The sequence below is a fragment of the Typopeltis vanoorti genome, chromosome 25, assembly GCF_054136105.1.
Source record: "Typopeltis vanoorti isolate ZY-2024b chromosome 25, IOZ_Tvanoo_1.0, whole genome shotgun sequence".
NCBI lineage: Eukaryota > Metazoa > Arthropoda > Arachnida > Uropygi > Thelyphonidae > Typopeltis > Typopeltis vanoorti.
In genome coordinates this window covers 31,335,573-31,363,360 of record NC_143573.1, presented here as the reverse complement: position 1 = coordinate 31,363,360, position 27,788 = coordinate 31,335,573, and the positions used below count along the sequence as shown (strand labels likewise).

At 34.0% G+C, this 27,788-nt stretch overlaps 1 protein-coding gene across 3 annotated transcripts in view; it reads right to left on the bottom strand.

Moving 5' to 3' along the window:
* Positions 1-27,788, bottom strand: part of LOC150092634 (dyslexia-associated protein KIAA0319-like protein) — a 511,769-nt gene that overhangs the window by 281,623 nt on the left and 202,358 nt on the right. For all 3 annotated transcript variants that reach the window (XM_090414369.1, XM_090414371.1, XM_090414370.1), the window contains 3 exons: positions 21,227-21,314; positions 17,197-17,289; positions 10,627-10,759 (listed from right to left, as the gene is read on the bottom strand). In XM_090414369.1, coding sequence (XP_090270495.1) covers positions 10,627-10,759; positions 17,197-17,289; positions 21,227-21,314 — 314 coding nt within the window. The remainder of the gene's footprint in view (positions 1-10,626; positions 10,760-17,196; positions 17,290-21,226; positions 21,315-27,788) is intronic.

Below are 27,788 nucleotides of genomic sequence, written 5' to 3'. Positions count from 1 at the left end.
TAATGTGGCTGGATATAAACTGAAACTATTTGTGATATGGCACAGTGAGAATCCTTGAATCTTCAAAAACATTAGGAAGCATACTCCCAGTTCATTATTGGAGCAATAAGAAGTGGATGACTCAAAAATTGTCTGAGGATGTCTTAATCAACTGTTATGCGAGTGAAATAAAAAGTTATTGTGTGAAGGAAAATGTAGAATTTAAAATTTTATTAATTCTAGATAATGCTCCAGGTCATCCATCTTATAGCGGTAATCTTCACCAAGTTCAAGATCATGCTTCTCCCTCCAAACATTACTTCACTGATCCAACCAATGGATCAGGGAGTTCTTGCAGTGTTTAAGGCTTATTATCTATGGAGAACTTTTTCGCAAGCCATTTCTGCTATTGAAAGAAATGACCAGACTCTCATGCAATTCTGGAAAACATTCAATATTTATCATGCTATTAAAAATATTGCTGTGGCTTGGGACAAAGTGACCTCAACGTATGAGTGGCATATGGAAAAAGACATTAAAAAGGTTTGTGCATGATTTTGGAAGTTTGTAAAACGTTTAAGAATTAAAATGACAGTACACTTATTAAGGTTAACTCCCTAACCCCTATAACTCTGTTGATTTAATGTATCGACTTACATCCTGCCGGATGGAATGGAACCCGGATGTAAGTCGAGGGATGACTGTAATTTAATTAATTTTAGAGAGAATGTGACAGTGACAAAGCCTAAATTTTAACTGTTATACCTACTACACATTCACAAAAAAGGTTTGAAACAAGAGATGAAAGATAAATTAAATTATGTTAAATTACTCAAATTAGTTATTTTAATGTACAAAAACTAAATACCCAATGCCTGCACCAACCAATATTTGCATAATGGCTATTATACTGCTGCTTAATCTCATTCTACCTCTGGTAACTTATTTCACTCATTCATCATTCCCCAAGCAAAACACAGCTAGTAAACATTTTGCTATTGCTATACTCACACAACTTCCAAGGGAGTGGTACCTTGTTCTCTTCATTCGTCATATTTGAAAATTTTCTTTAGTAACTTAGGTAGAAAAGAATGCATGTGAAAGCCAAATCATGTAACCAACTTTCAATCTATCCTCACAGGGAGTAGTAAACAGACTTGTCACCATCTTAATCACTCTACTCCAGCTCCTCTCTCCATTTCCTTATCTTCAAAAAAGTGAGGTGACCAAATCTGAGTACAGTAGTTCAAGATATGGTCATATCAAAGCCTGATAGAGAAGAATAACTTCCTTGTCCCTGTTTGTCAGTGTGTATCTTAGCATCAAAGTGATCCTTCAAGTTATTTACACACTTCTGCTATATGTCCTATGAACATCAACTCTCTATCCATCATTATCTTGAAGTCCACTTCAATCTGTGTAATATACAACTTAGAATCTTTTTATCTCAACCTGTAACATTTATCCTTTGAACAAACTGCAGGTCTATTTATATAATCATGAAGGATCTCTTATATCTTTAACTACTGCCTCTCCACTTTGGCATTATTGGCAAAAATCTGAACATCATTATCAATTTCCTACTATGTATAGGCTACTATGACCACATGATTAAGATTATATTACCACTAATCTTCCATCAAAAATTTTTCTCCACATTAGACTATTACTTTAAAGCACTCCAATAGTGTCATATCATACCCATCTTCTAGGGTAAGGCTGTCCAAAGCACTGCTCTCAGGCTGCATGCGACCTGCAGTGCGATTTTGTGTGGCCCACCTGTGGGTTTTGATTTTTATGAGCAAAAAAATAAAATAATAATTTGAATCTAATGCATATTATATCTCTTATTTCTATCACTAATCGATAATCTCGATGTTGGTAATTTTATTTAGTGTTTTTACATCTATATACCCACGTGTTTTTCAAATATTAGATGTGTCAAAGAGGCATTCTTACATTGTATTATTCCAACGTGCATGCTCCGAGAGCTTACGGGGAACGTGAAGGCGCGATTAGTGTTGTCTGTTTGTTCAGCTTTCGAAGTTATGTTGCTGCTGCTCACCAAATTACTAGATTCAGATGCGGCCCTTGGATAAATCTTTTTTTTTTTTTTTTAATGCAGTCCTCAGATTACCTAAGGTCGGACAGCCCTGTTCTAGGGCAATGTGGTTTTCCAGGTGAGCTGTGAAAGAATTTCATTACTTAATAAATAAATAAATATATATATATATATATATATATATTTTTTTTTTTAATCTTGGTTTGTAAATTTTCAGGTATAGTTTAGAATATGATATATTAAAATCTCATTAATTAAAAATGTTTCTACATAAATTGCTTAATTTCAGTATAATAACATGCATATTTTGCCACATGATGTATTTCTCAATACACAAGTATGTAGTGGTACATAAAATCAGCCACTATGCAACTATGGTACACTAAGAAATGTTTCAAGAAATCCTGCTAATTTTCCACTGAAAAATATTAAGGTTGTAGTTATGCCAACTGTCTCAATTTCGCACTTACATACAGCATATGAAGTACTGACCTATCAGTAGAAGATGGGGTATAAGGGCTAGTGAATCAACCAACTTCTCCAACTTTGTTAGCAGTGTTTCTCAAACTTTTCTGGTTTTGTCAGCAAGAAATATTTGAGAAACATTGCTCTAGGTCATTTATCTGACTAAATCAATTCACCTAGATCTAGGTCTCCCACTGGATCTTTTTTTCTGCCACCATCTTAGCATCAAACACCTGTTTTGCTAATCCTCTCCCTAATCAAACAGAAAAGTCTGTTTAAGTGAAATCAATGGCAGAATCATAAAAATGAAGATATTACGGAAAAAACTTGATGTTGGTAGCATTCAAGAATGTGTGAGCAGGGCTAATCTATAGTGGTATGTTTCTTCCACTGATGCCATCTGTTACCTTTCCTAATTTTTCAGAACTCTCATATCTGTAGTCGCTAGTCTTTGATCAAGTACTTTATTTCTAACCCAACTCTCGGACCCATAACTTAAAATTGGTTTGAACACCATTTTGTACACTACTAGTTTGATGTTTTGGGTAATTTCTCTCTTATTTCATATAAATTTATTCAACTGACTCCCCACCATATCAGCTTTGCCTATTCTTTTGTCGATTTTCATATTTAATTTGCTATCTTCACTGAAATCTGTGCTTAATATTTTACCTGTTCTAGAGGTTCTCCACTGAGAATACAGCTAAGGTTTTCTATGTTCCTGCCAATTTTCATAATTTTGATCTTTTTTATTGCTGATTCCCATGCCAAACTTGTTACACTGTTATTTGATTTTGTTAGAGGACACTTACACTCCATAACATCATCTGCATAAAGCAAAGAGCTAAATTTGATGTCTCCAATTCTAATAGCCACTTACTTTCATAATATGATCGATATAATGTTATCGTAATGTAAAAAGATGATAAATATGAGTGGAGATAGTTTGCGCCCTTGTCCCACACCTGATTTAACATCAAACCATCTTCTTGTGCCTCCTTCAATTCTAAATGCTGACTTACAACTGAAATATATACTATATATATTGATATAATATACAAAGATGTCTATTGATAAAATAACATGCTAAGTGGAATTCAGATCAATAAAACAACTTTTTCATAATTAAATTTCAACCTCCTCTAGTTAGAATTCATTATGCTAGATGTAGTGTCTTTCCACCCAAACTAGATTATACAAATTTCCTTCTTTTTTCCTCCAGATGGTTTGGAATTCCATTTCAAGTAAAGGAAAGGGTCAACTATAGTGTGTTACTTACAGAAAAACGGATTCTATTCTAATGCTGACACAGATTAAAACTTTGGTGCATATGAAAACTATATTTCATCATGACTCTACAGTCTCCCTCCCCCAACCCTTAGGAAGAGCATACTTGAAAAGACCAACTATCAGAATGCTACAATGGTCTGAAGACATTCAGACCATTCTTTCTTCTTACCTTCCCTGTTTCCCTACTTGGGTAGGGAAACAGGGAAGGTAAGAAGAATGAAAACAAGCAGGAAATAATAACATTAGCATGGTATCATATACTCAGTACAGACATTGTGACATGCAACTTAATTTATAGCACCACAAAGATGTGTATTATGATGAATTTAGGCAAGAGGTGGTCTAATGAAATAATGAGAAAACACTTTCATCATACAAAAGTGATGTATCCTTATATGAGGTGGTTTGAAAAGTTTGTTAAAAAAAAAAAAAAAGTTAAAAACATAATTTTTTGGAAAAAATCACCTTTATTTCTCAATGTAGTCTCCATCGAGGTCTACATATTTGGTCCAGCAAGTTTCCAATTTTTTCATCCCATCTAAAACATAGGATTTGTCAAATTGTGCAAAATAGTCATTGACAGCCTTGATGACATCCTCATTCGAAGAATTTTTTAGTTTGGGAACAAGAAGAAGTCACACGTGGCGAAGTCCGGAAAATACAATGGATGTGGAACCAATTCGAACCTTGATTCATGCAAATTTGCCACTGTGACGGCCAATGTGTGAGACGGTGCATTGTCTTGATGAAAGGGCACTTTTTTGCATACCAATCTTGGCCAGTTTTTCTTCAGTTCTTTTAAACGGTCCAACAATGACTCATAATAGACTCTTGTTGTTGTCTTACCCTTTTCCAAATAGTCTATCATGATAATTCCTTAGGAATCCCAAAAAACAGTGGTCATCACCTTCCCAACTGACAAAACAGTCTTCGCTTTTTTTTTTCGGTGCTCTTTCACCAGACATTCTTTCTCCACGGTTTTGACTGCTGCTTGGACTCAGGTGTGTAGTGGTGGTGGATACAAGTTTCGTCTACAGTCACGAATTGATACAAAAAAATCCTGTGAATTGTGGTTAAACATCACCAAACACTGCATTGAAATCTCTTTTCGTATGCGTTTTTGATAGACAGTCAACAATTGCTGCACCCATCGGGTACACAGCTTTTTCATGTGCAGTTTTTCATGCAGGATATTATACACCCATTCAGTTAAGATGCCTACAATCTCAGCAATCTCTTACACTTGACGGTCTTCCATAACGATACCATGGATTTTGTTAATCATTTACTTCGTAGTGACATCAGTTGGGCATCTGGAGCACGCTTCATCTTCGACGGACTTATGACCATGTTTAAATTCATTTATCCAAAAGTAAATAGTCTTTAATGCTGGTGCAGAGTCTCCATGAACTGCATCTAACTTGGATTTGATCTGTGCAGCCGTCCACTTCTTCAAATAAAAGTGTTTTATCACTGCACGAAACTCGTTTTTCTCCATTTTTACGAAAAATATGAACATGGTCATTTTAAATGTTTTCCAAACAAGAACTACGTGTTGCATGTGGCTAAAATTTTGCCAGGGGTCATGAAAAAGATGATATGTGCTGACACTGGTATGAGTGAACGTATTGTGTCGCCATCCATTAGAAATTTACCAAACTTTTCAAACAACCCTCATACCTGAAATAATCAGAGCTCAACAAATATGCCAAACACTATAACTCACCACACAATAAATGTACTTGTCCAGTAACCCCCCCCCCCCATACACACCACTTTTTTTTTTCTCAACAGGTTTTGGGATTCAAACCCACAACCTGTTGGTTGGAGAGCGGGCATGCTATCCACTCAGTCAATTAGGTGTTGTATCTGTTTTCTTAAAAAGACTATTTAGAAAGCTGTTTTTTTATTAAATGAAATATATTCTATTTTGTTCAGTCTGTAGCTACTTGCCAGCTGGAAAAATCTACTCGCCATGTATGGACAAGCATATTTGCTGACGCCTGCTAATAATAATAATAATCCGTAGTACTTACATGCTCTTAAGGTCCACAATCAGCGAAGCATTCATAGCTTTTATAATAATAATTTTAGGATAAGGTAGTTAGTCCTGCACACAAATAGTTATTTTTGTATGTAAATGATGTGTATTTTCTTGATTAATTAAAGTTTTCAGGAGGAAACTTGAGTGTGTGCATGCGTGCAGAGAAATTGTACTTTCTTCACAAAAACATTACTTTCATTCACCAACTGATATTTGACACACTGAGAGATAAACTATTGAAAGTACATTTTATGAGCACAACTGTACATACAAAAGGATTTTTCTCAAATTTCAGAAAACATTCAAAACCAGAAATATTGACAGTGAAGCATAAATGTTTCTGTTTAAAGAATAATGTGAAACAAACTCTTCCATGCCTAAAATTATTATGATCAACCATGATCAAATAAATAGGCTTTAAGATGTAACTGTATTTATTAACATCAACAATATAAATCAGGCATTTAATGGATCAAATGGGTTTCAAATAAATTCTTTGGGGATAAGTACACTTTTTTTTTGTTTCAAATGTTTCAATTTTACTGAATCATTTTATTGTCAATTTGATATTTTCAAAATTTTCAGCAATTAACTGCAAAAATTTTTTCAAGTAATTGGATGGCAGTATCTCGCCTACCTATGTTGACAACTAATGCCACGTTAGTAAAATTCTCACACAATAAGTTAAATTAATCAACTTATCAAGCTCGATTTTACAGAGTTTTTCAGACATTTTTATAATAGAAATTTATAAAATGCATTAATTAATTCCCATTGAAAGTTGTATGTAAACCCAAAGAGAGGGGATTAACCGAGATTAGTATGATGAATCGGCAAAAACAAACATTCGCAGTCTTGTGAATAATAAATAAGCAACCAAGATAGAGATACTCAAACAGAGGGGGGCCAAAGTGACATCATCATGTCGATGGGTAATCCCGGATACCATAGCAATGGAACAAAGGATTAGAAAAGATATTTAAGAGGACCGAGACAGGACAGAAGGGGACTTTTGGCTCTTAGTTTTCCCTATCTCGGAAGATCCAGTTCCATGTGTGGAGACGAGGCTGTAATCAGGGGAGCTGCTGGTAGGATGTATGGACGTGCCAGGAGAATGCAACTATCAGCGGATGTAACGAAGACTTCGTCAGATCCTTCCCAGTAACCCAATGAGAAATCACAGCGACCGTGTCAATGGGAAATCACCTCGACTGTACGGGACAGTTTCCATAAGACCCACCACATTGTCCAAGTGACAATTGTAACCAAGGATGAAGATGCAAAGTCAAGCTATCCAAGTTGAAGCTTTGTTCAATTGACTGGACTGACAATGTAAAAGAGTACTGTAAGTGAGCATGTTTTGTTAATGTTTAAGATAAGTATAATCAGAATTAGCATGTATAATAAAGGTGCTTACAGGAAAATGTTAGTGAAGTGTTAGACGTTGTGTTATGGTTATGTATGGGTGAAACGATTATATAATTGTACATAAGGTTGAAGTATTTAGTTTAAGTTGTAACTCAGGGGACAGCTGCTTGTTTATTGTAGATAATTTAGTAATGTGATGAGGTTAAGTGTATGTTATATGTAAAATAGTCAATTGTATGTTATACCTATTAAGTATAGATAGGCTGAGAGAAATATTTTCTCCCGTTGAGTATGTGAATTGTAGTCTCTTACTAGTTAAAATAAAATGTTATGTTTGATTAACAAATTTGCCTAAACATTTGCCAATTCACTATCTCTAAAAAAATTTAGCAAACCTGTGTGCAAATTAGCTGTATGAATATATGTAATTTAATTATGATCTTGCCTGTGTTTCTTCCCTAAATTCTCAGACTATATAAAATTCAATTAGAATGGCGCAGTCGTAAAATCAAATTTTTAGGATTGAGAAGTGTGAGAAATTAGATAACCTGTTTTCGTAGATTGACTAAAGGCTTAAGGTCTGTTTACTTGCAGTAGGAACAGAGGATAAGATTAAGAAGGATTAACTGAGAGATATTTATTAAGTAGAATAACGTTATATTAAGAGTAAAGTAGAATGGAGCTAAGTAAGGCATAAAGAGCCGGAATAGTAGCACAGACAAAGTTAACCAGGCAGGCACAGTCAAGTACGAATAAAAATTAATAACAAAATCAATAAAGATTAGTGCTAAGAGAAGTAAACACACACACACACATTTAAAAAATATTACACATTGTCTCAAAACAGCAGGAACATGAAGATATCAACAGAACTGTTGTTGTTCTGGAATTACTAAGACTGGGTGCAGCACATTATGTCTATGGATTGTTTATTCTCTGGCTGTTTTGCAGAATGAAAAACCTGAGTTTCTGGGTTTTTCCATTTCAAAAAAAAAAAAAAATTCTCTCACCTCCATATGAAACAGCTACGATCAGTTGAAAAGCGCTTATGAAGGTTGTTTGCAACTGTGATGAGATATGAACTCAGGTCTTTCTAATCATACAGCATCATTGATACAAACTAATTTATCAAAGCTTGGAACTAATAAGAAGTAAATGAGAAACAGTTAAATAACATTATGAAGCATTTTGTACTAGGGCATAAGTAATCACTTCTTTTCTGGAGTAGTCACCACCAAAAACCTAATAAAAACATGAAAATATTAAATTTGTCAAATAATGCTAAATAATAGTCTCATCTTATGCATTTATAAATGCTAGCACTAACAAATACAATACAATGTGCAAAAGAGAAGCATTGCAATTATAATTATAATCAAATTATAATTATAGTCCAATTATAATCAAACTCTTCATGAAGTATATGATTAATGACTGGATGTTGAATCTTAAATGCATCAAACATTAAATCTTTCTTCCATGCTTTGATTCGGCCATGTTTAAAATTATGGCTGAAGAAACTAAGGGTAGGAGGCTGGTGTATTATATTTGTTAACTGCATGTGCTGAACAATTTACATAACTTGCAGGATGAAAAACCAGAGTTTCCATGAGGGAAAACTCTGCAACATTTATATGAGATAAGATAATTACCCTCAGTTTCCTTTAAGCCAGTTCCATCTATCCCAGTGCATGCATCAATTCTCTCCAGCAGCAGATGTCATGGCCACATTAAGTTAAGAATATGTATATGCACAGTTGGCATATAAAGAATTTCCAAGTGTGAATTTTTTAATCTTGGTTTCTAACAGAAAGAGTTTAAATTAGCACTGCTAGAAGCTTTAGTTACAATTTTTCAGATTGGTAACAGCTGTGAATTTGGCTAAAACTTTACTATATGCAGAATGCCTATGTACATATGAGGGTGGTCTGAAAAGTTCTCGGCCTCACAATGAAAAAACAAATTTATAATTTCAAAATTATCTTTATTTTTCAACACAATCTCCTTTAAGACTAATACATTTATTCCAGCGATGCTCCAGGGCCATTATCCCGTCCCTGTAGTGGTTCTCAGTAAGATCTGCAAAATACCCCTCTAAAGCTGCAATTACCTCTTGATTTGAAGAAAAACGCTGACCAGTGAGGAAGAGTTTTAGTTTTGGGAAGAGATAGAAGTCAAGAGGGAGCCAAATCTGGGGAATAGGGTGGATGTTCGAACAATTCATAGTGCAGATCCCTTAATTTTCCCATTGACAAAACATCTTTGTGGGTAGGTGCATTGTGCTGATGAAAGATGATTTTTTTCTTCTGCAAACTGGGTCTTTTCTTACAAATTTTTTTTGTCTAGTCTGGTTAAAAGATCGGAATAATATTCCCCAGTTATTGTTTCACCCTTTTCAAGATAATTAATAAACAAAATGCCTTTAGCATCCCAAAACACTGATGCCATGACTTTTCCTGCTGATGGAACTGACTTTGTCTTCTTTCCAAGTCTCATCCATAGTAATAAATCAATGCACAAAATCAGTTTCATTCTTGTTAAAACACTCCAAGCACTGTTCAGAGATTTTCATGCAAGTGCATTTTTGATCTAATGTGAGCAAGCACGGCACCCATCTTGCACAAAGCTTTTTCATTTGCAATTCTTCATGCAAAATATATCTCACACGTTCTTTTGAAATGCCTATAGTCTGAGCAATTTCATACACTTTGAATCACCAGTCATCCAATACCATATGGTGCACTTGATCAATGATTTCTGGTGTTCTTAAACTTTTTGGATGTCCTTCACATGGATCATCTTCAAGGCTGGTACGGCCACATTTAAACTCAGCAGCCCATTTCTTAATTGTCGAAAACGAAGGAGAAGAGTGCCCATGAACTTTTATGAACTTCGAATGAATTTCTTTCGGCATTAAACCTTGTTTTACATAGAATTTTATAACCACACAATACTCAATTTTATCCATTTCAAGGGATACAGACAACACTTTTGCTTCAAACAGCTGTATAAAACAAATTACTTGATAGAATGACTTGCAATTTCACAAGGATGCTTATGACAGATGTACCAACTTAGAAAAAAAAAATCTTGCCAATAGTGTTGCATCTATGGTCAAGGCCGAGAAATTTTCAGACTGCCCTCGTACGAAAAGGTTTTCTGAAATGTATAATCTTCCATTATTATAAAATCTAATGCAGAAATGATTTTCTTTTATCAAAGTCAAAGCAAGCAAAAGCTCAGATGAAAGAAATCATAAATTTTACAGAAAATAGCAACAATTTTCCAAACAATGAAAAGATATATATTTACTAAGGTCACCTTTTTGCAATAAAACAATATAGATTCTACTAAGTACAACTATTCATTTAGCAAATACAATTAAAGTGGCAGATATGAATTGGAAAGAATGACTTACTTAAATCTATAGAACCCTGGAATCATGTTCCTCAGCTGAAGAGTTGGTGTGTCATTAAGCTGTGAACCATAACCTATTGGGACTTCCACAACTTCCCAATGATATCTGGCAATCTTATCATCATCAGTGCTAACTGAACAAAAAAAACATTTTAAGTTACAAATGATTTTATTTCTAATAAGCAGTCACTAGAAAAATAAAATCACACTGATTGACTATATTTTTTCCTTTTGTAACAAAAATTAATATTATGTCTTACATCAAGAAACAATGAAGTGCAAATTAAGTCTGCTTAAATTATCACTTGTGCTCTGACATCTTTGAGTCTCTCATTTCTTTAATTTATTATTACCTCCCAATGAAAAGTTAAAACTAGTGCAGACTGCATTTATCATATGTGTGTGTGTGTGTGCACGCGCGTGATTTTCATCGCTTGCACACGATAAGGACGGCCTATTTTCATCACTTCGTATGTGAAATAATAATGCAAGATAAGAGTCCAGTTAGAAAGTTAATCTAATTTACAGATTCAGGGAAAAGGTCAGCCTATGACCTTATTTTTGGAAGGGAGGACAATGATCTCACTACCCAAATCTCCATAATCTTTTCTATGGGGATCTCACAGAAATTGTTGCTGTTGCCCTGCTGAGGGCAACAGCAACAATTACCAAAAACAAGCTTCCTAAAATGACTACAGAAAATATTTCTGCCATTATATATGAAACTAGGTATCGATAAAAACTTTGTTAACCCATCTGACAGAAAAGGAAACCAAACTACAAATTTCCAAAATGTTTACAAGTCAAATTTAAGGCATCTATTTCTGTTGCATCTCAAATTAGGGTAGTATTACAAGATGAATTTGAAAGAAGTCTTGCTAAAATAGAACTAGAAGCCTGGAAATCATTCTGAGATACTGTTGGAGCAATAAAAAAGTTGAAAATGATAAAGAAAGAGTTGCTCTGATCACCTTATAACAAAGTACCACAGAATGGGGACCAGAATGTCACTGAAAATTCACTACTTCATTCTACTTAACTTATTTCCTGGAAATCTTGATGCAGTGAGTGACAAATAGGGCTAATAGTTTCAAAGTTCAATCATGGAAATGGAGCAATATAAAGAGGAGGAGGTCCAATTTTTTAAATTCTGATTCTAGTGAAAAATCCTTGTTCGCTGGTATTATCAAAATGAATTTTTATTTTTTGCCTAACAAGAAAGTTCCACTTAAGAAATATAGATTTTATCTAGCAATAAATGCTAAAAAATAATTTGCATATAAAATATAAAGTATCTACAGCCAATCAGTATAAGATAAGATGGAGTGAAATCTAGGAGAATGAAGGTGACTAGAGGAGTGCCTCAGGGTTCCGTACCAGGATCACTACTCTAATTTTATATTAATGATACAGCAAATAAATATGTAGATATCCTGCAAGATGATCTCAATAAATTGGAATTGTGGGCAAATGATAATGACTGTCAATTTAATGTTGCAAAATGTTCAAGTTATGCATTTCAGGTTAAAAAGGTTACATACTATCTAACACACTGATGGTACTGGATTGTAGGAAATTGATAAGAATAGGAAAATGGGGAGTAATGTTGAATAGAAAGTTGAAGTTCAAATTCTCCATTTTGAAATTTGCCCAGATAACTCCACTTCAAACTGTCTGCCAATCAATAAATTTCTTCTTATGAACTTATATATTATATAATTTGTCTTCATCAATTCCAATAATCTCATTAATGGCATTATTGGTTTCCATTAACTGAATTCAATAATGGAATTAATGGACATGAATTAATTACTTTAATTAATCTGATGAGGAAATATGTAAGAAGTGTTTTGAAAGTGAATGCCAGTTGTCATTCACACGAGTTTACAATTTTGTGATGCTTCTATAATTCATCAAAAGTAAATATATTTAAATTAAAAACCGACTTTTTTTAAATGGCTATGAATCAAAACTGAACCTTTTTAAAAAAAAAAAAAAATCAGTCGAATCAGTCAGTATATATTCTAACATTGCTGATAAATTAATTTTTGCTGATGGTTTGGTAATTGATGTAAATTTTGATTTATCTTAAATCCAAAAAAAAACATTCTTTTTTTTTTTGCAGACAAATGAAACACTATCACTGAGACTGTCTTGGCAGCAGCTGTCCTCCACTCCTTATTCTAAATAGTGCATTTCAACATACTATGCTGCATTTGGGGGGGGGGTTTCATCACATACACACCACATATTATGTATTTCCCATGCAATCATAAAATTAGCTTCATTACATCTTGCAATTTATGGTATGACTATATGATCACAGCTTGCTCTCCAATACCCACTATGTAAACAAACTCACGTGACCCAGTAGTCGGTACAATTTCACATCACCAGAAGTGGCATCACACAGTGATCAAAACACTGTTAAATTTGTGATCTTGGCAAACTTCATAAGAGGATTTACTTGATCACAATTTAACAAGTAGAAACTTTAATAAGAAAATCGTGCTTGCATCTAAGTATAAAATGAAATAAATATATTGAAAAGAATAATTGTTAACTCGTATAAGAATGTTGATTGTATAATATTAGAAAAATTAGATAATTAATTTACAGTATTTAGTTAAGAATTTTGCATGCAAAAGACTTGCTTGTTATACACTTGAAACAAGAGATTGTAAGTTATGCCAATTCTTAGAAAAATTGGGTGAGCTGATAGAGTTTGATAAAGCTGACACATAGGGTTACCTAGAACCGAAGTAAAGTCCAAGGTCACGGTTCCCAATTTAGACACTGCCGCAGGACAATCGTGTGCACATGGCCCACCAAAGATAGAAGGTTCAGCAGGGGGACGCCACCCTAACAGGTTACGAGAAATGTATCCTAATGTTGGTGGGGGGGGAGAAAATTAATTGCAGGAGGTGCCGGTAGGGTCATAATATAAAAGGGTTAGGAAATCCCCCCCCACGAGGTGTTCTGCCAGTTTTCGTTTGGAGTTTACCTTATGCAGTTTCCTGAGTGATGGTCAGGAGTCTCCTCCGTCTGCCACGACATGGAATATTAGTAAGTGGGATTTAGGTCTCATTTTCCTACCATCGAGAACAAAGGCCGCTCACATGATCGGGAAGGAAGGATATTTACAGCACACTAAGCCAACCCTGGTCTAAAGGAAAGAGACTATCAACAGAAATTGTGGATATCCTCATGGCAAATCTGATGACCGCAGAACAGCAGATAGATCGTGTTTCCTTAGAAGAAGCCTGATATGCAGCAACCGAGATGGCCTCATGATCCGAAGTACCCCTGACATGACCCACTACAGAAGGAATATTTTTTTAGGAATCGCAGATAAGTAACGTCTAGTAGAAGAGCTTCATCAAACAGTATTGTGAAAGATTTTATGTTAATTCTGTTAATTTAATATGTAGTTTGTATTACTAAGCAATTGAAGGACTTGAATGAGAGTTGAACTAGCACTTTAGCTCACTTAATAGTATAGAGAAAGAGGAAACTAGTTCATCAGCATTACTGAACGAGCGATAGTGCGTATAGATACTGGTATATGTAATTTACCCTTAACTGGGAAAGGTCAAAAGAATTGAATGTGGCGTTCATTGTAGCAACGGAATTGCCAAGCCCACATAACTCTTGTAAATTAATGTGTGTAATCCAATTGTGTCATATTATTGTGCTTAAGCAGGTAAAAGATTTAAGCTAACTTAATCATTGACAGGAAAGTCCCTTTATCTTGTGTGTGTAGAGTTCTTTGTGGAGGCATAACAGTTTATCCCACATGCTAGTGTGAAATCATCATATTTTGTATTTTGCCTATCTTATTAACATTGTATCATCTTAGTATTAAATTGTAGTTTTTAGAATTTAATGTACTGTATTGTATTCATGAGTTTAATAAACTTTTGCTTATCAAATATTCAGTTGTCTGAAATTGCCACTCAATGCACCGCTTGTTATAATGTACGAACCTAGGCACAAGGGGGGAGGAGAGAAAAGGTTAAGTTACAAGATCAAAGTTACGACTGCATGATTATGTCACTTCTAGACTTATTTAGGAATTTGCTTATTGTTTTAAATTTTTTATAAACTAAATATCCTAAATAGCGCAGCTTTAAAAACTAAATGTTTTAGGATACTAAGAGGAGCAAGAGCTTAGATTTCTAGTACGGAGGTGACGATACGCGAAGAAAAGGGATAAGATATATAATTGAAAGTAAAGTATAAGGAAAATATATAATTAAACTAGAATGGGACACAACAGCATCACCATGCATAAGATTATGAACGATTGCCCCCAAGCTGAAGAATAAAAATCATTCCACAGCAAATTTGGAAAACATTGAATTTCAAAAAGGAAACAAGCCAAGTAATATTCAGAACAAAAAAAAAAAAAGAAAAAAGCAACATAATCACTATGAACTTCTCAATGCAAAAACTTTCCAGAACACTTTTATTTGTTCATAATAGTTTCACCTTCATTATTTGTAATCTACAAACTGTTAGTTTTACCCAGAATATAAATGCTATATATTAGCTTTCTTTTCCTTTCTTTTCTTCTTCAAACAATGATCAATTATTCATCAGCTTCAAATAATTATACAATATTTGTCTATTTTTTGTTGCAGCAAAGAAATTAAAAATTCTCTAAGTTTATTTCCTCTATGTTTACATCATGTAAACTGAAAATTGAAGTTGAAATATTTATTATTATCCAGGTGAAAACTAATAAGTTATTTGCATGCTGTATATTCTTCTGTTACAGTGACTTAACTTAAATACAGACGATGAATATGTCACAGTATTTATTCACTTTTAGTAATGAAACTTAACATCCCATTTATTAAAATGTGCAATGTCGAATTTTCTTTGATGTGGAAATATCAGCTGCTATTTCTTCCAAATTACATTGAATACCAAATTAATACACCATAGTAGGTAAAAAGCTGAGTAGATGCATTTCAGCTTAAAAAGGTGTTGGGTGTTGGTCCAATAAAACTATCTCTTAAGGGCTGCATTTTTAAAGGCTTAAAAAAAAGCTAAATAAGGAATACTCAGTAAGATATTAATGACAGGTGGACAGCACTAATTAATCTGACTAATAATATCTTTGCAAAACTTTATTATAATGATACTAAAATTAGCAATATGAACAGTTTCTTGTTGAGAAACCACAACTAAAATTAATCAGTTCATTTTAATTTAAAGTAACAAATACATAATACATTATAAATGTATTGTATCTGATGGCAATTCATCATTTACAATGGATGTGCAAATAACATCAGTCTTACTAACAAAAGCTAACTTTTCAATACATAAGGAAAAAAATCACAAAAAAACTGGAGCTTTCTTTAGTATTCTTAAGCAAAATACAATAAAAGGTTAACAAATTATACTTTAAAAGAAAATAGTAAGAAAAAAAATTATTTTAACAAACACATGAATCTATTTTTAATAAAGTGTCTAATGACCATGACTCGTTTATATGAAGTTGTAGCCAACAAAGCTGTGACTTCATATAAATGCTGGTTCATATAAATGAATACCAACAAATACTAATCATCATGTTATATGTACTAGAACAAATTTGTCAATGCCAAAAACCTTCATGTCATCTTGAACACTGATATTTTGAATAACTATGATACCTACATTCAGTTATATTTATGGTCTAGATGAAATGATGAGCACAAAGAAGCAGAAATGGGAGTGTGGGGTGAACCAAAATATGAACCGAGCAACAGTACAATCATGTTTTATCCCATGAAGCCAGATTTATATGTGCATAGTATACTGACAATGCAGTATTTTCCTGGTCATCCCAGAGTCACAATCTGATGAATCATACTGAAGGGCACCTTGAGAGTGTGTGTAGCGGGGGGGGAGGGGGGGGGGAGGGGAGAATCAAGCTGAGGCCAACACATACCAAATTCCAGCTGTATGCAATCACAGTATGCATATTATAAGGCAATCAGCACTGTAAGCAAAAAAAAATTAAGAACATGATAGACTTGTTAAGTTTCTGGACTGAGAGGGTTGGAGGCAACAAATTTTAATGAAGAGGTCAAGGCTCGATTGAGCTCCAGAGCCATAGGAAGAAGAAAATATCATTATTAGTTTTGATTAAACATCAATCTCTTCAATATTTCTGGTCTATAAATACTTCTGAGAACATGATATTAACTCTGAAATTGTGAAGTATCTTCATGACAAGCCTCATTGTATATGGGGGGGGGGGGGCTCATGATGATTTCATATCAACTGCCTTAGTATCTCATAATGCAAGGTATGCTTCCTTTCAGATATGTATATTGCTATGCATTATGGGAAGGATCACTACCCAGACTGGGTTGACACTCTGTGATGTTTCCTCACTGGGAGATAGACCCAGAAAAGACCCAGCTAGACCCCGAGTTTAAATTAATATATAAGTCATATATTATCTATAGGCAGTCATGTTAGAGTTCTGACAAAGCATAAATGTAAAACTAAGATGACATATTTAATTTCAGGGAAAACAATTACAATAAAGCACAACTGCATGATTACTCACATGATCCATCTAAAACTGTGTCTTTGTTTGGCAACTTAACTGTCACATTTGCTGGCTGGATAACTGCTACTGGTGGCTTATTATTTCGTTTAGCTACATTAAAAGGTACATGATTAGTGCTAATGGATCAGTGCTAAATATAAGCTAATGAAATACCTATAACAACTATACAATAACAAACCAAACGTGAGTGTCTGTTAATGCAATATGAAAGGTATCTAAATCACTTGAGGTTATCACAATACATAACAAAAAAAATTAAATGACTTATTCTGGTAGTTTTTTCCTGTAAGAATTTCATATAATTAAGAGCAGCTGAAGAAAAAGCAGTAATAAATATAAGTGAAAAAAATATTTCCAGAGAACAGAACGAATGAATGTTTTAAGACAAATAATAGCAGCAATTCTTTATTTATCCAAACATAATTTAGCTTTTAGAGGTAATTTTGATACCTTGTACACAGCCCATAATGGTAATTTTTTTGGAATCATAGAATTAATTGCAGAATTTGATCCACTTTTAAAAGATCATTTAATGCGATGTTCAGAAAAAAAAATTATAGGTAAGAAATAAAATTCGTATCTATCACCCATTGTGCAAAATGAATTAATTGTTGATGTGGGAACCAAAATTCAACAAAATATTGTAAATATGATAGGATAGTCAAAGTACTATTCAATAATTCTCGATTGTATTCCTGATGTTAATCATCAGGAGCAAATTTCAGTAATTTTTGGGTTTTTACATATATTTGAAGCAGATATTGAAATTCGTGAACACTTTTTGATGTTTTTAACAACTAATGACACTACTGCTAAAGGTATATATGAAAATATAAAATCACTTTTGAATAAATTAAATCTTAAATTGTCAGATTGTAGAAGGCAAGGGTATGATAACGGAGCGAATATGACAGGAGTATATAAGGGAGTCCGTGCTTACATTTTAAATGAAAATGAAAAGGCATTTTATACTCCTTGCGCCTGTCATAATTTAAATTTGATTTTAGGGGATGTCACAAAATCATCAATTATAGCAATAATTTTTTTTAATGTTATACAAAAAAAAATATATATACATTATTTGCTGCCTCAACTTCACGTTGGGAGATATTAAGGAAATTTGTTAAGCAATTAACTCCAAAACTATTATGTGATACAAGATGGGAATGTAGAATAGAATCAGTTAGAGCTGTACATTTTCAAATTCCAGAATTTTTAAATGCACTAAAAGAATTATTTAAAACTGCATCAGATAATACTATCAAAGTAGAAGTGGTTTCAATATATGAACAAATAGATTCATTTGAGTTTATACTAAGCCTTATAATTTGTTATGAGCTTTTGTCAAAAGTTAATTTAGTAAGTAAAGTATTACAAAATGTAAAAATTCCCATAGATGTAGCAACTTAGCATATTAAAATGTTAGTGCAGTACTTTGAAGAGCAGAGAATATCAGGATTTGATAGCTGTTTTGAGATTACTAAAGAACTGTCAAATCTATTAGAAATAGAAATTAAATTTAAAGAAAGTCAAGTACGTCGAAGAAAAGTATTTTTTGATTATGAAACGCCTGATGAATCACACATAGGTGATAACAAAGATAATTTTTGGATAAATTTCTTTTTTGTAATTTTAGATACTGCTCTACAACAATCTGTCAAAAAAAAAAGATTTTAATTGTATGAAATTCACCAAAAATCATTTGGATTTCTTTATGATATGAAATTAATAAGAAAAATGACAGAAAATGAATTAAAATTTTGCTGCAAACAGCTGTATCAAAAATTAAATACAGATATTGATGAATCTGAATTTTACAATGAATTAATTATTTTTAGAAATATTGTTCCAGAAGATGCAGCCATTAATATTTTAAAATTCATAATTGCAAATAATTTGTCGGATATTTATCCAAATATTACTACGACATTTAAAATATTATTGACCAGTTCAGTTATGGTCGCATCAGCAGAAAGGTCATTTTCCAAATTAAAATTAATAAAAACCTATTTGCGATCTTCTATGTCTCGAGAACATTTGTCGTCCCTGGCAATAATATCTATAGAGCATGAAATTGCAAAAAAATTTGAATTTTGATAGCGTCATAAATGATTTTATTCATAAGCACATTAGGTTAAATAAAATTCAATATATTAAGATTTCTTTTAAATCTTATAAGTTGTTATACATATATTTCATTCTTTATAGTAAAAATGGATATTTTCTTCATATTTTTATATTATTAAATAAATCATTGTTCTGGCATATTTATATGATAATGTGAACTTACATAATAAAATAATATATCATGTACATACAAAAACATTTATTGTTTAACTAATTTTTTCACGTTACTTAAATTGACGCTAAAGAGCATACTTGTTTATTTATGTGCATAAATATTTTTCATATTTGATTTAATTAATTAATTAACAAGATATTCTTCCATTTAAAATTTCCATAAATGTTACTAACTTTCAGGGGCCCAGCTTTTCCATTTCGCACAGGGCCCCCGCAAAATGTAGAAACGGCCTTTCCCATAGGTAACTAATAGTAATCTAGGGACTAGGATATTAATCTGCCTTGTGTTACATATAAAGTGGGTTTTCATCAAGGAAATGCTTAACATTAAAATGCTAGTATATGGGATGCACCATACAAATAGAAGAGCCCGAACTCCTGTTGAGGAAAACTGACAGCTGATTCCTTGTCACTGGCTTGAATTTATCTCCAGCACACTTTCTCCATGCTAAGCAGAGCTGCAGTTCTATACATGATAGATTTTGTCAGTTGCTGAGGTTCAGCACAGTGATTGGTTTCTGCCTGTGGTTGTGCATTATTTGTGCTTGTTACAGTGCCTCTGATTGGATGAATACAGAGATCCATTATCCTGGAGTGATCCAAATTTATTCATCTTTTTAGATCCAAGTTTATTAAGTCTTTTGAAACCTATGCATGGGACTATGTATTTTGAACTAACTGGATCTCAGTCAAGCCTGGGTACTGACATTTCCTATACTGCATAGCAATAAACATGTCTCAAGGAAGTGTGCAGTATATTATGGAATAATGGAGAAATATGATCCAAAACCAACTTCCTCTATATATATAGTCTAGTTGTGAAAACAACTTGTGGAAACTTTTTGCTCATACTTAGAGAAAAGATGAAAACAAGAATATGCTTCTTGTCAAGTCTAATTTATTTTGCCTCAGTGAAAAACACTTGTTAGACTTATCTAATTCTGAAGCCAGTCAAAAAAATACTGAAAAAGCATGTTTAATTGCTTTAATAAAAGCTATTAGGCCATCCAAGGATACACTGTTACATTTGCATGAAGAAAATTATTACACTAAATGCTCTGGGCCTTAGTGGACCTGTGTTCTAAAAGGAAACAGGGAAATTGTATTATAGGCCAACTTCAGAATTTGGAAAAGATATAGTTGACATGAAGTTTATATAATGATGAGAAACCTAGAGGATTCAGAAATAACTAAGGTAATAAGAGATTTCTGTAATGTTATTATGAGGTATGATTAAGAGAAATAAGTTAAAAAGTGTGTGGATAGGCAGAGAAGAAGTGGTAAGATAAACATTTAAATTTGCAAGGAATTATAGCAGGGATTATCCCTAAGGTAGAGAGCAGGAAAAAAGCAAAATATGAGGAGGGTGGTAGGCAAAGGAAAGAAGATAAGATTGTTTTATATGTAGCGTGGTGAATGTGTTGCCAGTGTTTAGTCTGACTCTTACTGCTTTCAGAAATCTATACTTGTAATCACTCGTTATGAAGAGACTGACATAAAGGGAAAAAAAAAAGAAAAGAAAAGAGTAATGGTGGTTTCTTGTGGCATAGATAAAATCTCAATGTTGCGTTTTGTGATAATCAGAAGATGAAAATCAGAAGAAGATAATCAGAATACCATAATACTTCTCCCTGAAGGAGTTTGGATGTTTTTTTTTTTTTTTTCATCTTATGATTCAAACCTCAAATCTGACCAACTTGTATGCGTTTCAAATATTCATACTTACGTGGAAGAACAGTAACATTGACTTTTGCTTCTCCAGATGCTTCATTATCTTTCACAGAAACTTTAAAGGTGTAGACGCCAGCTCTTAACTAAAAGGCATAAGATAAAAATAAAATAAATAAAAATATATGCATATAAAATTTATAATATTTACTCTCTGACATATTCTTGTCCCCCCCCCCAAAAAAAATCCAAGACAATCCACTAAATATACTCGTTAATTTTGGAAATAAGTAGGACCAAATCAGAAAAGACTATGAGGTAAGCATATTATGCCTATAAATTGCGACTTTCTCTGCTTTTCGTGTCTGAGCAATGGAAAGAAAATTTCTGAGTGAAAAACTGACCCATCTCCTTAAAACATGAGCTAATACATTATTAGTTGAAAAGACATCTCATATTAAGGAACAAGGACTTAAAGCCAGTATATTATTTAGCTAACTGAATTTTCAGCCAGTTTATTTTGATAAAAAAATACAGGAACTTGAAAAAAATGCTTGTCAGCTCATCAGTGATGAGTGAGAATTTTTAACTGATGAATAAAGAAATCAGAAAACGAGAGCTTTATTTATGTACTACTAATTCTATTTCATGAGTTATGTCAAATAATTTTTGTTATTTATTGTCTTCTTTATCACGCCGAATGGAGTGTGTTGGTCATAACAAATGCCTCTTGTAGATTATCACTGATTTTGTCATAATGCAATACTAATAAGGTGATGGTATATGCATGCATCATTTTATCTTCAGAAAGTACTCAGTCATACCTCAAAGTAACCAACTAATTGGGACAAGGTAACCTAAAACAGATGCATAGCGAACAGTGGTAAACTAGCATATTATTCCCAAAGATGGAATATGAAGAATTCGAACCATTAATAGTGGATATTAAAACTTAAAAAGCTGAAAGAAGTAAGTATCCGAATTTTTTTTTTATTTTTCTAAATTATTATTATTAACATATGATCCCCATGGAGTCAGAGACTCATCGTGGAAGGTACACACTATCACACACAAAGATCATCCAACCATGCTGTAAACTGAATCAATGTGTCTACATTCACACTATGCTCAGACAATACACTCCAGTCACAGCCGCTCTTCGTGTAAAGAACCTTCTCCTCACTCCTCTGCTCATAACCTCCTTATACAGTTTTAAGGAATGGCTACTTGTTCTGCCCCCCCCCTTTTGCATTCTATGAAAAATCTCTACTGATAACAACCCCAGATTAACTTATATGTCTCAACCATATCACCCACCCCACTTCCTCCTATTCACAAGACTTTGCAGTTTACATTCTCTCAATCTGTCCTTGTATTCCACATTCCAAAGACCAATTACTACCTTTGCAAATCTTCTCTGGACCCTTTCTCACATATACTCGTCACCATGAAACCCAGTAACCAAATCTGTGCACAATATGAGGCTTGATCAAGGCCTTATAAAATGGCATCATAACCTATTTATTTCTGCATGTCAAGGTCCTCTGCATCATTGCCATTATCCAATATGACATCTTCACAACTTGTGCAATGTGGCCCCCCAAATTTCAGATCCTTGTCCACCACCACTCCCAGATCTCTCATCTTCTCTACCTCTTTTACGTTGTTGTTTAAAGTGTTGCATCCTATTGCTACTTACCAAATTTCAAAATCATACTCTTTGCAACATTGAACTGACAGTTCTACCTACTTGTCCATTCATGCAATCTATTCAAATACTCCTGAGGCCTTAACATCTGCTTGACTTTGCATTGCTCTCCCAATTTTGCATCATCTGCAAACAGCTGAATGTCACCAGTTAAAACCTATCCTAATATTCTAGTTCTCACCAATCTCTCTTTCTGTAAAAACATAACCAAAATATGTTTCGACTGTCTTTTGTGATGCCATTGCATCATATGACTTCTCCATGTATACATCGTATGTCCAACTGACTGTTTCATCACTCAAACTTACTTATTAAAGCAATTCATGTGTTTTACTTTATGTTTATGATTATGAGTGTTTATGATTTGAAATATTCTTACTTTCAAGCATTTTATAATGGCAAAGAAGAAATTGTAGGTAAGACTATTTTAGCCCTGTCTAACTTTTAGAGACTGAAGGGGCAGTTCAATCTCCATTGGTAGCCAATCAGAAATAGCATGGCCATGACTATCACTAATTATAAATGGCATCCAGTATAAAGAAAGGCAGATAGACAAGTGCTGCCATCTCATGATCCTTAACTCTAATGCAGTATATTAGTATCTGAGATGGTGTGGGTTCTATGGTTAATTTTCTTGAATTTACAGGATGAAAAAACCAAGTTTCCAAGAGAAAAAAATCACTTACATATGCAGGCTCACTTACTCCCTGTAGGGAATAAAGCCATTATTGGATTAGTAAGAAATTGTTTTGACTTCTATGAAAACAATAATCCAAAACATGCTATGACATGTAAGACATACTTACAGCATGAAGTGTTAGAACTGAAAATGTGTATAAAAATGATGAGAAATAAACAATAATAAATCATCATATATCACTGACAAAATGAATTTTTTCCTTTATATCACACAGACTGATAAATACTAATATATAAATAGATATATGAAACCAGGTAAGGCTCCAGGTTTCGATGGAATTCACCTGATTTCCTGTTGAAGACAGGCCAAGAAGCTCGACAGTGGTTGGTTTATTTTTTTCTCTGACATCTTCCAGACTGGTAGACTTCCAAAAGAGTTTAAGAGGACAAAAATTATCCCCATCTTAAAACCAAGAAAAACCAACAACCAACCAGAAAATTTCCGACCAATCGCCCTGCTTAACGCCTGTTATAAGCTCATAGAAAGGCTCGTCCTCAATAGAATTGCCCCTAAGATAATTATTATTATGATTATTCAGGTCTCTATGGAGTCAAAAGACTCATTGCAGGGGGTCCCACCTAGGAAACACAAAGTCTATCACACCACTCCTTAAACACATTGACCATTCTTGCTCTCACCATTCTATAAGACAATGCATTCCATGGTCCAACCACCCTCCATGCAAAGAAACCACTCCTCACCCTCTTGCTCACAGTTTCCGTTCGTAACTTCCAGGGATGGCCCCCTTGTCATCACTCCTTCCTGCTGTTCAACCAAGCGAAAGAACTTCCCAGTGTCAACCCTGTAACCACCTCTCAGCAGTTTAAAAGTCTCAATCATATCACCTCTCCTTCTTCTATCCACCAAACTCTGCAGTCCACATTCCCTCAGCTGATCCTCATAACCAAAATTGTATGGTCCTGAAGCCATCTTTGTTATCTGCCTTTGTACCCTTTCCACAGTTAATTTATCCCCTTCAAATCCTGGGGACCAAATCTGAGAACAATAGTCTAAGTGTGGTCTGATCAGAGTCAGGTCTTATACAACAGAATAATAACTCTTATCTCTGCAGGTCAGTGTCCTTCTCACTATTGCAGCAATCCTCTGTTACCTTCACCACCTTTGCAATATGTCACATAAATTTCAAGTTTCTATCAATCATCAACTCCAGTGTTCACTCTGGAAGAGAAAACAACAGCCAACTGCATTTCTAATGACTACATCGGACAAACTTCACGGAGTTTAGAGATCAGACAAAAAGAACATGTTGGTGATTTAAACCACAACAGAAGTATTTCTTCTGGCTTAGCACATCATTTCTGTACGTCTAACCATGCGATAGAGTGGCAAAACAGCTCCATGCCATATTTGGATGAGGACTACAGATATCGTTTATTCAAGGAAGCCACAGTAGTGTTAAAAACTGGCAGAAACCTCAACAGAAATCAGGTTACTATTCTGAATAGTTCGTGAAAAACCTGATCCTCTCTCTAAATCCATCTGAACTACAGCTAGCCAGTAATCACATTATGCATTTACAACAAACACGCATGCGTGATAATGAATAAGAACAATAAGTCATCTCAGTCTCTGTCACGTGAATGTGTAACCTTAGCTACTAGATTGTTTACAACGTTTTTATGTTCCTTTCAATTTGCATTGACTAGTATTTTTATGCTTTTCTTCAATGCCTTGAAAAAGCTAGACAGTTTGCTAGACTTGTAGGCAAAGAATGTAAGATATTTGTACATATTTAAATATGGTCAGTATTAAAACAATAAGTTTTTATGTTTAACTCATTGTCTACTTCAACCACAAACTGCTAAGCTACAACAGATTCCTGAAATATCTGGGCATCACTAGGCCAATGTTTATCAAACTCTTGATGCAATCTATAATAGCTCTGGTAGAATTCCATGGGAGTGGAAAGAGGGGAAAATAATTCCTTTGCATAAGGGAGGTTCTAAGACTACAGCAGCAAATTATAGACCAATCAGTATCTCAGGCATGGTGGTACAAGTACTAGAAAAATTGGTAAAAAAGAGAATTCAATTTTATAGTGTATGAGGGTCAAAATGGCTTTGACCCTCATACACTATAAAAAGTTAGTAATTTACTAACATTTTATAATAGAGTAACAGCTGAGTTGGATAAAGGAAATGGCTACACAATAATTCTGCTGGATTTTACAAAGGCATTTAACAGAATACCACATGAAACACAGTTACACAAATTAGAACAAATGGGGATGGATATGACACTGGTTAAGTGGATAAGAGGGTGGCTGCTGGACAGATATCAAAAAGTGGTATATGGAGAGGCAGAACAATTCAAAAACAGGTGACTAGTGGTGTGGCGCAAGATTCAGTGCTGGGACCATTGCTGTTTAATTTGTACATAAATGATATAAGAAATCTGAAAACACACCCCAGCTCACATCACCAGAGTTAAAGATCGGTACTATCAACATAAGAAGACTGAAAGGCAAAGAAATGGAGCTAGCTGAGGAATTAGATAAGTACCAGATCGACATAATAGGGGTGACTGAAACAAAAAAAAGACAAAAACTGGTGAGTTCTTTCTGAGCAACAAATACAAAATATTATATTCAGGAAATGACAATCAAGGAAAAGAAGGAGTGGCCATAGTATTCAACACTAAATACGAGGCTAATCTTCTTGAATGGCAGGCAGTCTCAAGTAGAGTGATGTGGACAAATATCAGAATGGGGAACTGGACAATGAGACTTATTTGTGCCTATGGTCCCACAGAAGGTTCTGCTAAGGTAGAAGTGGTGGAATTTTTTGAGGCTTTTAGAAAAAGCAACTGACACAATGAAAAAGGAAAAGTTGGTCCGTGTTGGGGATCTAAATAGCAGAGTAGGAAGTGATTGTCAGACATACAAAAATATTTTGGGAAAATTTGGAGAAAAGAGCAAAGCTAATAATAATGGCAAATATCTGTTGGATTTCTGCTCAGAACATGGACTGGTTATTACTAACACCATGTTCCAACATAAAAATGTGCACAAATTCACATGGAGAGAAGAGGCAAGGAATAAGAAAAGTCTCATTGACGATGTTATTGTTGATAATGATGTTTTCTCCCTGGTGCAGAACACCAGAGTGTACAGAGGATTTGAAATTGGAAGTGATCACTATTTAGTCTTGAGCAGGATAAAATTGAAAATTTCATATTGAAAAGAATAACATGTAAGAAAGTTTTAAAGCGAATAAAAGTTGAGCAGCTCTCAGATGTGAACTGTAGACTAAAATACACAAAGATTATTGAAGAAAAAATGAAAGAGTTTGAGAACGGGAATCAAACCTTGGAGATTCAGTGGCAAGCCTTGAAGAAAGCCCTGATTGATTCATCCAGAGAGGCATGTGGTGAGGTTGACTGCAAGGATAAAAAAATCAGAACTCCATGGTGGACACAGGAAGTTAAAGAGGCAGTGAAGGAAAAGAAGAAAGCATATCAAAAGTTCCTGGCAAATAAGTCAGCTTGTGCTCTTAGAGAATACAGAGACAAATGTTAGAAAGCTAAACAGTGTGTAAAACTAGCTAAACAAACGTCATGGGAGGACTTTGGCAAGAACATACAAAATAAATATCAAGAAAGTGGCAAAATATTCTGGTGGTTGTTGAAGCTTAGGAATGAAGGAAAGAGTGCTGTGAAAGGAGTTAGAGATGATAAAGGTGATATGAAAACGAGAGAAAAAGATATCCTTGAAGTATGAAGTAATTACTTTGAAAAACTACTAAATGAAACAAGCAATGATGACAGCACAGTGGTAAAAAACACTGACCAGGCATGCAGTCAGGAATACATATCCATACTTGAAGTGGAAAAAGCCATCAAAGGCTTGAAATGTGGAAAGGCAGCAGGAGTAGATGATATTCGACCAGAAATGCTGAAGTATGGTGGTATAAAAGTCTTACAGTGGCTGCACTGCATAGTTCAGAATGCCTGGACAGAGGGACGAATTCCCAATGATTGGAGTAGAGCTCTCATAGTACCCATATATAAAAAGAGAAATAAAACTGAATGTGAAAATTACAGAGGTATTTCCCTACTGAATGTTCCTGGTAAGATATATGCAAGTATACTTGAGAAACGGTTGAGAAGAATTGTGAAAGAAAAGCTTGGTGAAGAACAAGCTGGATTCAGGCCAAACAGAGGCTGTAGGGATCAGATCTTCACTTGACGATA